Source organism: Carassius auratus, chromosome 37 (genome assembly GCF_003368295.1).
Source record: "Carassius auratus strain Wakin chromosome 37, ASM336829v1, whole genome shotgun sequence".
In the NCBI taxonomy this organism is placed as follows: Eukaryota; Metazoa; Chordata; class Actinopteri; order Cypriniformes; family Cyprinidae; genus Carassius; species Carassius auratus.
The window spans coordinates 4,913,547-4,926,005 of NC_039279.1; the positions used below are offsets into that span (position 1 = coordinate 4,913,547).

A 12,459-nucleotide genomic window follows, 5' to 3' on the forward strand; every position below is an offset into this window, starting at 1 on the left:
AACTCTGATGTACTGACAGCACAGTTTGGTATCGATGGTGTGCCTTTGTGAAGGAGAGAAACTTTGTGACTTGGTCTGCTTTTGCATGTTTGACGGTGTGCGGCACAGACAAAAGCAATTTAGTGTCTGTGGTAATACTTAACCAGGAAACTATGTAAAAAATGTGTATGTGGTGCCCAGAAAGGGTGTTTTTGTGATTTTTTTTTTTCCCCTTAAAAAATATTCAAAGGTAGAGCTATACAATGCAACCAACGTTCTTGTAATAGCCAATTAACCGTGGCAACAGTGAACTAATCTGCAAATCTATATGGAATATTTGCATAATGATTTATAGTTCACAGCCTGGCTTTTCCCATCATAGAGCTGCATTTTTCCAACAGAGGTTTTCCTTTAGGAACGTTATTATTGTCTGGGTTTGTGTGTTTGCATAGTTTGGAATAACAATTACTGCTGCTGTCAATCATTCAACAATTCCCAGAGAGTGAGGATGCAGACACACAGAATGAGAATGAAAGCAGAAGAGCAGAACATTTGTTCACTTATAACATATGCCCACTGTTTAATTTATATTAAGACTCAATCCTGTATGTAGATGTAGCATCCACAATATTTAATGGGCAACAGGTAAATACCATTCATCTAGAAAGTACAATTATATTCTTAAAATAATCCGCAGGAAAATGAGATTTTAAAACTACAGGGACACTTCACGTTTGTAAATGACAGCAAAAAAAACTTACTGTATTTATGGTTTCTGGTGGGTGACAACAGCATTTTTAGCAATTTCATGCTTTTCAAATACATGGATTGATTTTATTTATTTATTTATTATTATTATAGTGAAATTGCATTGAAGACTTTCATTTTATACATTTTAAAGTCCTATTTTCAATCTCTCAAGAGGTTGGGGAGACTCCTGGTGGACATAATTAAACATGGCGGAAAAAATAAATATATATATACAATGTTACTACCAACGGTAAGATTTGATAGATAATGGCACTAATATTAGTTACACAGACATTTGCTCTATCATAACGCTAAAGAGACTGACTGTGTCTAAACCCTATAGTGAGATTTCATTATTCGCTCATGGTGGCCAGAAATGCTGAATATGTAGGCGACTAATAGGTTTACAGACGGGCTTATGTACTGTACAGTTCACTGTGAGTGGAACAGCTGTAACCTGGGAGAGAGAGAGAGAGAGAGAGAGAGAGAGAGAGAGAGAGAAAGAGAGAGAGAGAGAGAGAGAGAGAGAGAGAGAGAGAGATGTTGAGTTTGTATAGTGGAGGCAGGCTAGAGCTGTGTGAAACACCGTGGCAGTATGGAGGCAGAAGATTATGGTAAGTTTTATGTCATTACAATTTCTCATAACGCTTTCAGAAATGTCAAAATACATTGTGCCGAGAAGCTTCATAGAAATATAGCGTTATTTTAGTCTAAATGAGGTCAAACGGACAGCTCCATATTGAATAATAATGCAAACACTTGCATGATGGCAGTGTCATATTAAAACCCAATGTTTACCTTGGTTTGTCAGTAGGACAACAACATTAACAAGTTGTTGCTGACTCAATCATTTGGCTAAAGTTAAGATTTGCCTATATGTTTTAAAAGAGTCATATTTAGTATTGGACATCATAAATAAACAGTGTTTTTAATTTTGTTATATAAGGACACCCAAAGTATATCTAATTTACTTACATGCTGTGTTTTTATATCAAACAGATTTGATTTTATATAGTTTTGAGGTGTTTAATGCACCTTAGGAAAGTTTTAAACACAAAATCCTTCAATATTTGACTTTATTTCTATGTGTTCCACACTGTGACATTTTTGTTTTGCCTCTTTCATTGCTTTTTTTTTTTTTTGAATGTCAGAGTAGCAGAAATGATGTTACAGGATATCCTGGGTGAAAACAACAGACACACCACAGCTTGCGGAGAGTGGTTGTCTGTTTTTATACAACAGTGAAACATAAACTGGGTAAAGTGACACCTGTTTAAGAGCAGTGAATATCTAAGCTCTAGAAGTTCATGCCAAACAGATTCCCTATAGTTTAAACTCTCGTTGTAAAGACAATTAATTTATTTCATGAGCAACAGGAACTTATTGCACCACACCCACCTAAAATTTACACTTTTACAGTTGTACTTAGTGTCATTTAGATAACTACTTGAGTCATATTAGAAATGGCTATTCATTAGACCGTTGGTCTGCTAGTCACAACTATGATGAGCTTGTGTTTTGTTGCACCTCTTTTTGGTTAGAGTGTGTTTTGTGGTCTTGATGGTGGTCGTTAGATGAGTGTCACTCAAATTTCACTTTTCAATTCAGTCAGAGAGTCGATATAACAGACAGGCTGATCAGCTCAGAATCAGTTACTCTGCTTTCTAGATATTTGGCATTAACACAATATACACATTCAACATGATCTTGCCCGTGGTGCCCTGTCTTGTGTTTGGTCTTTTGTGTTACTTCCTGTATAGAGTGTAATTTGTAGCCAACTTGTAGTCCTATTGTTTCATTGGTTGTCTTGATTTCCCAGGTGTGTCTTGTTACCTTGTTATCCTGTTTGCTCTCTGTGTATAAATAGCCCAGTGTTTCAGTTAAGCCAGGTATACACTGTGCGATTTTCATCCAATTTTTAGCTGAATTCTGACTTGTGCGATATTTTTTTGGGGTCAGGTGATTTTCAGCATTGTCGTGCAGTGTACAAGGTGGACGAACAGAAGACCACAGCTGGACCCTGGCACAGTTTATTGAACTTGTCCTGCAATTTTGTGAATTCCCCTTTACAGTAGGGGAGGATGAGAGAGACACTACCCCTAAACCAATGCTCTGAAGCCCTTCTGTCCCAGTAGTAATCCCCATGTCTAAAGCACTTCCTATATGGGGGATGGCTTTATGATGTGTTTGGGCTGCACACACTACCAAAACTTCAGAGCTAGCTGCAGAACCTCCAAAGGCAGCGGAGACTACACTCCTCTGGCTACACCTCGTCTCTTCATTACTCTGGCTCTGTTGGACTCCTCACTCCCCTCAGCTCCACCATGGCCCTCCAGATCCTCAGTGTCGCCTTGGCTTTACAGCTCTCTGGCCTGAGCTGGTGCGGTCGCACTGGGTCTAGCACTTTAGGGGGCCCATGTGGACGGAGTTAGACTCAGTTAGTCTGTCAGATGTTGAATGTCTGTGACGGTTGCTCCCTGTCCTTCTCAGAGTTCCTTGTTTTGCCAATGTTGGATTACTTGTTGGTTCCTGAATTATTGAACTCCTGCACGTAGATGTTCACCTCTGTATGCCTCATCTCAACAAAGTTGCACAAGTTTGCGGCATCAGTGCGAGTAAATGAAACCAATTTCACTCTTGGGTGAACTATCCCTTTAAGATGAGAAACCCCGACCAACTTGGATGCAAAATATAACACCTCGAGAATGCGGAACACTAGTGGCTTCAGAAAATAGTAGAACCAGGGACGAACACAAACATTTTGTGGCGCAAAAGGGCACTTCTCATTTTATTTATTTTTTTCTGAACAAATGTTAAATATATTAGGGGTGTGATCTTGACAAGAATATATCTCAATTTTATGGGGTCTTATCAATAACGATAATTAGAAAATATTTAGCTGGGTGTGTTATTGTGCTGGTATCTTAAGGACTACTGTGGACCGCTGCCTGAATTGTTTTTTGATATTCTGCATAGTCTGTGTGGTGGTCAGTTCACAGCAGTGATAGAAATGAATCTTTTCCAATAAGTTTAAATTGATTTTTACCTTTTTTATTGCCATTTGTATCTTTAATCCGTAATCTTCTAATTGTGTGCATGTTTTAATTCAAATTCTTAAATCAGTCAATTAGAAGAATAAATCATTTGGGCTGTTACCAAGCAAATTAAATCCGTATTGACAAATTTATCAATGCAATGCAGAGAAAACAAAGAAGCTAAATAATAAGGGGCATTTAGATGTATTTATTATAAAAAAACTAACTTTAAAAAAAAAATCCCCCCAAGAATAAAGTGCGCTTTCTCTTGAGGAGGAAAAGGACAGGTTCTCAAGCCCCCTGTGATGTCTATGTGTGCACGTGCCTTAGCAGAACAAACAGTGAACAAACTATTCTACAACCTTGGAACAATAAAAACAAAGCCATGACAACCCCTTGACCTTTAGAAATGACCTTAAAATTTTTAGCTTTTTTTGTAAAAGCTTGTTTTGAAACTCAACCTCTGTTGATCTTTCCAACTGTATTTTTCTTCCCTTTCTATTGCTGTCTTTAGTTCAAAAATCTTGATATTTTATTACTAACATGATTGAATAATATTGATATTTTTAAATGAAAAGTTGAGTCTGAAGTCTGATTCAGACTGACTACATGTTGATGGATCCTATTCCTAATGTCATAGGTGTAGATTTTCTCATGCACAGATTCATAGCAGAAGACTTTTCAGTTGTGTCTCAGTGTTGCTCAGTTAGCTTTATGTCTCCCTGCCAGTTATGAAACACCAAATGCAAGGTCAGCTTCTAAACTGATCATTTTAACCAGGCCTGTGTATGTGGACAGGTATGTGGGACTGGGATATGTATCTCATTACAACGGTTACAGCTGCAGACGTGGCAAAGTGTCACATCCAGGAAAGAGCAAAGCAGCTGCACAGGAAACCTCTGAGTCTGTCCTCAGCTTACCTCTTTCAGCTGTCACTCAATGATGATAACTCCACCCAGGCTGTCTGTTACTCCAGTTAGATATAGCGAGAGTTTGAATGGAGGTTTGTTTTTAGATGGACTCTCCCTGCCAAACTTTCTGCTGTCTATGCATTTTGGGGTTTACTTGAGAACTGCAAATCAAGACTGTTTACAGAAATGACTGCACATATTAAAATCCATTTTTAACTTAATCTTAAGTTATAACTTCTAGTGTCCTATTTTCCTGACTGCCACTTGAGTAGGCTTTTATTAACAAACAGATTCACTTTAAATTTGTTCCCTACTTCGACATCCATATCAGTACAATTATGTTTAATATTTATCATTTAAGAGAGAGAGAGAGAGAGAGAGAGAAGAGGGGAAAAAAACGACTAATGTAGTACATTTTTCTTAATGCAGATGTAGTGATGCCTAAGTTGATAAGTTTGGCGTCACAAATTGTGCACTAACAAAAAATGGCCAATAGATGGCATCTATTTCCACAAAATAATCAAAATAATCACAAAATTCGAGCATGTCATAAGATGACATAACCCTGTGGTCACCTCTCAAGTTCTGTCAGCTTGGATGGGGCTGGTCCACTCAAGGACATTCACAAAGTTATCTATAAGCCAATCTTGCTGTGTGTTTAGGGTCATTGTCCTGTAGGAAGGACAATGACTCTATATTTTGCTGTGCTGAGCTTTCCTTCTACTCTGACGAGTCCCTCAGTCCCTGCTGCTGAAAAACAGTCCCTCAGCATGATGCTGCGACCAGCACACTTTATCGATGGTGATGGTGCTCTGCAGGTGATGAGCAGTGCCTGGTTTCCTTCAGACATGATGCTTGAAATTGCAGTTCATCAGACCAGAGAATATTGTTTCTCGCAATCTGAGAGTTCTTTAGGTGCTTTGTTTGAAATTCCAGTTGTGTTTTTATGTGTCTTCACTGAGGAGAGAATTGAGTTTGGCCACACCACCATAAAGCCCAGATCGGTAAAGTGTTGCAGTGATGTCCGTCCTTCTGTAGGTTTCTCCTATCTCTACATATGATCATAGAGCTCAACTATAATGACCATTAGCTTCTTGGTCACCAGTCATACAAAGGCCATTCTCCGTCGATTGCTCAGTTTGGCCAGGAGGCCAGCTCTAGAAAGAGTCCTGGTGTTTCCAAACCATTATGGATAATAGAGGCTATGCTTCTGTGAACCTTCAATGCAGCAGAATTGCTTCTGTATAATTCTGTATAAAGTTCAATATCTTTCGAACACATTGGTGGATTGAGGTATTTACACACTCTCAGGAAAACAAAAAGGTACACAGCTGTCACAGGAGAGTTATCTTAACGTACAAAAGAAAAACGGTATATCTTAAGCTAAAAGGAACATCTTTATTTATTTACCTCTAAATGGTACATGTTAGTACCTTAAATGTACATATTAGTATTTTACTCAAAAAATACTTTTTAGAACCTAAAGTGTAAGTTTTGAAAGGCTACCACCCCAGTCACAGTTTTGTTTTGAGTTTTGAGTGTGAATGTTAGGATTAAAAGAGAGTTACATAGAAATCCAGTAGGATGTAGTGCTTACGTATATGCTCTGAATTTATTCCTGGTTGGCATAGTGACCACTGATGTGTGCTTTTACGTCCTTAGGACCCCTCATACTCAAGTGTTAACAGCGCTCGGAGCTCTCAGCTCTCTTAGAGAGACCGAGGCTGCAGTAGCTTGAGTTTATACGTAGGCTGTTCATTGAGTATCATCTAGTATTCTACCCATTCAACTACATTCCTTGGCTGCTGGTTCACCCACCTCCCTTTGAGACTGAATCTCAATCGTCGCCAAAACAAGGTCCATAAAACCTCATGGTTTTTGTTTCAATTTAATAGAAAATCTGCATGCTTTTTGAGGAATTTTTATTTTACACTATACTGTAGGTTGTATTCTCTGTCTTTCATTTTTTTGCAGAGAGAATAGATGAGGGATAAACAGATGTTCAATGAAGCTGCATGTGTCCTTAGATGACATGCTTAACTAGCATTGAAATGGGTAGTTTGCCAAAAATTCTGTCATCATACACCCACCTTCATTTTGTTTCAAAACTTTTGACTTTTTTCATCTGCGAAAATAAAAGGTTATTTTGAAAAGTGCATCAGTGATTTCTTTGAAATTATTTCTTGATTTCTCTGATGCTCTCCGAAGCTGCATATATTTGATCAGAAATACACCAAAACCACATGATCCTTCAGAAATCATTCTAATATGCTGATTTGCTGCTCAAGAAACATTTATTTTTATTGTCAATGTTAAAAAACAGTTGTGCTGCTTAATACTGTGATACTGTCACATTCAGTAAATTTAACGAGGCCTTACCGAATAAAAGTATTATTTTTTTTCCAAAAAATAAAAAAATATTGACCCCAAACTTTTGAACAGCAGTGTATTTTGATAGAATGTTTGGAATATGGAAGAAGGACTGTCTAAATAACAATCAGCCCATGGGACATAAAGTGCCCCTAGCTGAAGAAACACCTACAGTATTTGTAGAGCAATAGTTTTACTGCAGTGTGTTTGTTCATCTGTAATATACTGCTGATTTCCCCTTCCAAAGTCTCTCTAGCACTCGCTCATTAATCTTAAGCTCCAGAGAAGAATCTTCCAAAGACTGATCTGTTTTAATATCAACTGAGATCAACGGCGGTCTCCCTGCACGGGACGACTGGGACTCCAAGATACGAGTGTTAGGTCAGCAGCAACCAACAGCCATGATCACATCCCCATTTGTCCTATTTTTTAAATGGGTTAGAAACAATCTGCCATGATGAACTACTGGAATAGTCCATCCCTTATAGATAACAAACTTAAATTAACTATTATTCACAAGATTTTAATATTGTTGCTTATATTGTAACCCTCCTTTCTGAAGGTTATGCTTTCATAATTGAGTATATCAAGTATAGATTTCTCCTTTGTCTAAACATTTAAAGGAGTTTGGTTCATCCATAAATAAAGATTCTGTCATCATTTATTCACCTTAACGTCATTTCAACCCTGAAAAACTTTCTTTCTTATACAGAAGATATTTAGAGGAATTATAAATAATGTACTGATCCTTTTATAAAGCAGTTATAATAAATGGAGAATGGAAAACAGAATCAAAAACTGAATCACCAAGATGTCAAGATCCAAGATTTAACTGAATCAAAAGAAAAAGCTTGCGGTTTTCATACAGATTTGGAACAATATGAGGGAGAGTAAAAGTTACAGATTATTTATTTATTTATTTGAGAAATGCTCCTTTAAGAGTCAAGAGGTTGTCTGTGTGTGTGTGTGTGTGTGTGTGTGTGTGTGTGTGTGCTTGTTTATTTTATGAGCTGGTTCATCCTTGTAGGGAAAACAAACCCACAGATATCATAGATGTTAAATGAAAGCTTCTACTGCCAGCATATGATGCTTGTTGGCTTGGAAATGGCCTTTCATTACTGCTGAATAGCTCTTCTACACTTCCCTTGAACCATATTTTTATTGTCTGTACTTTCATTGTATTGTTTTACCTGATAAATATTGTCAGAAATTTCACCTGAACAAACAGAAACGTCTATAATACAGCGATACTCAAAGTCTGGCTCATCACAACAGTCTGGATTCATAGGACAATTTATTCGTGTTTCCATTTTTGCACTTCAAGTGAGCCCCACACAAGAAAACAGATAGCCAGCTCTTATAATGAACAAATCTGTCTAAACTGCAAGGCAGCGTGTCCATTATAATGCAGTGTAGACAGCCTTGCTGATCATAATTGTCTTGTTTTGTTGCTTTTGTTTGGCCAGGGTAGATGGGGTGTGAAATTTTGTATTTAAAGGGGGGGTGAAATGCTATTTCATGCATACTGAGTTTTTTACACTGTTAAAGAGTTGGATTCCCATGCTAAACATAGACAAAGTTTTCAAAAACTTTTTTTTACTTTTTTGTACGTTTGAAGGAGTATTTCTGTTCCAAAAATACTCTTCCGGTTTGTCACAAGTTTCGGAAAGTTTTTTTCGAGTATGGCTCTGTGTGACGTTAGATGGAGCGGAATTTCCTTATATGGGTCCTAGTAGGGGTGTGCCGGTTTCAGAATTGGTGATGACGGTTATGACGTGAGTCAAATGTGACGGTTCATAACATAACCGTTGGGGGGGGGGGGGGGGGGGGGGGGTTGGGTGTGTTGGGGGCGGATAGCGTGTTTCATTTGTTTCATATTGTCTCGCCACCATGCTAGTGGATCTGCCGTAGAGTCAATTGGTTGATCTTGGAGATAGCGGGTTAACTCCGTTTCAGCGCGCGCTCTGATCGGTAAAGGGGTGGAGATTTCAGACCTCCGTTTATTAAGGAGATCTGTCACAAAACTCATCATCCACGCCAAAGTTTTTTGAGCAAATTTCAAAGCCGCACCCGCCCGCCATCCGCTGATTGTTTTGCGGTCTATGCTTTGCTGATGCGAGCCGCAAAAAAAAAAAAAAAGCCATTGTCTGTTCTAGAAAGGATGCAGCAAAGATATTTAATGCTAGAGTATGAGGCATAGGCCTACGCTGAGTTTCATTTACAATGAGATGCGCTCTAGTTCACAGTGCAAGTGAACGCGGCGCGCTGGTGCTTCCATGTCACGGTTATCATTGTCTGCTATATTTGCATTTTATTTATTAAAATACATGCAGTTGGTTGATGAAACATCTATTAAAATTAAGATAAAATTTGTTCAAAACGAAATTCGTTTTTAAGAAAGGTTTTCTACAAAGCAAAATTTAATGAAGTGGTAAATATCATGTCTGACGATTTACAAAACTTCATTAAGTGGTAAAAACCATGTCTCCCGATATATTGCGCATCTGATGATCCTATCTAAAAAATGAAAATAATTTTTGATAAAAAATGTTTGTAAAAAATATTTTAGTGACACGGTTTTGGCGGTTATAAAGTTCTAATGACGGTGTTCAACTATAACCGCCGGTCTCATGGTTATATACTAACCGTCACACCCCTAGGTCCTAGGGCACTTCTGCTGGAAGAGCGCGCGCTCCCGTATAGCAGAGCACTGAGAGCACAACAGACGTTCACTGATCAGAGCGAGAGACCAAATTGTCACAAAAGAAGTGTGTTTTTGGTTGCCAGGGCAAGACAACCCTGCACAGATTACCAAAAGAGAAACAGCATTAAGGGACCAGTGGATGAAGTTTATTTTTACAGAGCATCAACGGCGTTGTGCAAGTGTTTTTGTTTGTTCCCCTGCATTTCGAAGATGCTTGTTTTACAAACAAGGCCCAGTTTGACAACGGATTTGCGTATCGTTTATTTCTTAAGGATGATGCAATCCCAATGAAAAAGGGTCACGATCGTGTGTTGGAACCGCAGGCGGTGAGTAAAACTGCTTCAAATATCTCTGCCTCCTTGTTAGTGCGTCCCCTCCCATGACGGAGACCCGGGTTCGAGCCCCGCTCGGAGCGAGTCGTTGCTGCTGCTGCTCTCGTTCAGTTTCAGCCTCGGGATCTGATTCTGGATCATAAATATACGCTGAATCTGACTGTAAGCCATGGTTTGTTTTGGATGTTTTTTTCCTCACGGTAATGTCACAGCTTCCAAACGCTCTCAACGCAAAAGCCTACTGGCGCTCGTGATTCTTTAGCTCCGCCCACACGTCACGCCTCCAGCCGGTCGTGTTTTTCCGGGAAAAAATGGTACAGACTATCTTTCTCTTATGAATATAATAAAACTAAAGACTTTTTGGAGTTATGAAGGATGCAGTACTACTCTATAGGTACTCAAGATTAACAGGATATTGAGTGAAAACGAGCATTTCACCCCCCCCCCTTTAAAGGATGTCACAAAATGTTTTTGCAATTCAATATCTATCTATCTATCTATCCATCCCTGTATCTATATCTATCCATCCATCCATCCATACCTATATCTATATCTATCCATCCATCCATCCCTATATCTATATCTATCCATCCATCTCTCCATCTCTATATCTATCCATCTATCCATCCATCCATCATCCATCCATCCATCTCTATATCTCTATATCTATCCATCCATCTATATATCTCTATATCTATCCATCCATCCATCCATCTCTATATCTATATATCTATCCATCCATCCATCAATCTCTATATCTATATATCTATCCATCCATCCATCGATCCATCTCTATATCTCTATATCTATCCATCCATCCATCAATCTCTATATCTATATATCTATCCATCCATCCATCGATCCATCTCTATATCTCTATATCTATCCATCCATCCATCAATCTCTATATCTATATATCTATCCATCCATCCATCCATCCATCAATCTCTATATCTATATCTAATTCATCCATCCAAAAAACAACATTTAAATATTTGAGCCTTTCTGTGATTTCTTTAGCAGAAACTCTTTTTCTATTGTACTTTTGTCATGATTTATCCTCATCTTGTACATCTGTAGTTTCAGTTAATTAACAGAACAACTGGACGTATTTGGGGCAAATATGCCAAAAAAGTGTTAGTTTAAAAATGATGAAGCAGAAGAATTATTGGAATAAATCTATGATGGGAATCCCAAGCTTCTGACCATTATGGTTCAGAATCCAGTACTGTTTGCAGTTCTGTGCGTCTTTGAAACAGAGGAGTCGACTCTGCTGACACTGGGCAGGCATATATTGGGCCTCTACTTCTTCAGCTGTGCAGAAACATAGAATTTGTGGCAAAGTCGTGAGTCTGCACCTACCTCCTGCTTTTTTTGAGAGTATCTTGATTGATTTTGACTTTGTGTGTAATATTTATGTTGGTATGCTCCATAAACGCAGGGTCTACAGTCATATGTCTTGTTAAAGGGTTCTGGCACAGGAATGCCACCATGGCACTCAACTCACCATGGAAGAACTGTGTTTTTAAAAGTCCTGCTGACTAACCTTTCACATACAACTCGCAGGTCATTTTCCTTTGTTCTTTATTTCTCTTAGCTGCAGGGTGCCCTCCCAGTGTCAAGTGTACATTTAAAAAAGACTGAAAAGAAAGAAAGGAAAAGTCTTTTAATAGTCCTGAGTCACTGCAAAAACACAAGACTATGAACATGAATGTTTGTTGGTGAGCTTGTGGTAATAAAATGATCCAGATATGCTCAGCTATGCCAAATTAATAGCAAGGATGCATTCAATTAATCAGAAATTTTGTTTATTTGAAAATTATAATTATAAATATTTTTTAAATCAGCTTTGGCATGGAATAAATTAATAAATATTTAGTATAATAAAGATAAACAGTTTCAGGTTTATGAATGATCTTGTGATTATAAACCCAGGCTGTTCTATAGGGACTGTCTCTGTAATATGTGTTCTACAGTATGAATTACTGTGAATAATAGCTTTAGCTAAATGTCAAATTAATCATTTAAATTTGGCATCTATATTCTAAGCCTTATACAAGTTTTTGATCACGCTTGGTGGAAGGTGTTAGGAAGAGCCAAACCACAAGTAGACAGCTGAGATCTGATTTAGTAAAACTCACTCAAGGACATTTTATCTGACACCTTCAGAAACACATCTCAAGCGGAGAAACAGATCAGAAAAATGTAAAACCAGTGTAACTAAAATTCTAATTAAATGTAGGTAATTGATTATTTTATATTGTGGATAGGAAAAATCTTTTAAATATCATAGGAATAGAGTGATAAATACATGGGTGGAATTGAAGGAGAGGAAGGATCAGGAGCAGGAGCAGGATCTTCCAAATGTCTCCCCTTTG

General features: G+C 38.0%; 1 protein-coding gene across 1 annotated transcript in view; it reads left to right on the top strand.

Moving 5' to 3' along the window:
- The first annotated feature begins 1,215 nt into the window (after nt 1-1,215).
- LOC113055947 (cytohesin-1-like) overlaps nt 1,216-12,459 on the top strand; it is a 56,825-nt gene continuing 45,581 nt past the window's right edge. Inside the window, exon 1 of the mRNA XM_026222342.1 lies at nt 1,216-1,343. Within this exon, the coding sequence (XP_026078127.1) occupies nt 1,325-1,343 (19 nt within the window). The 5' untranslated portion in view covers nt 1,216-1,324. The remainder of the gene's footprint in view (nt 1,344-12,459) is intronic.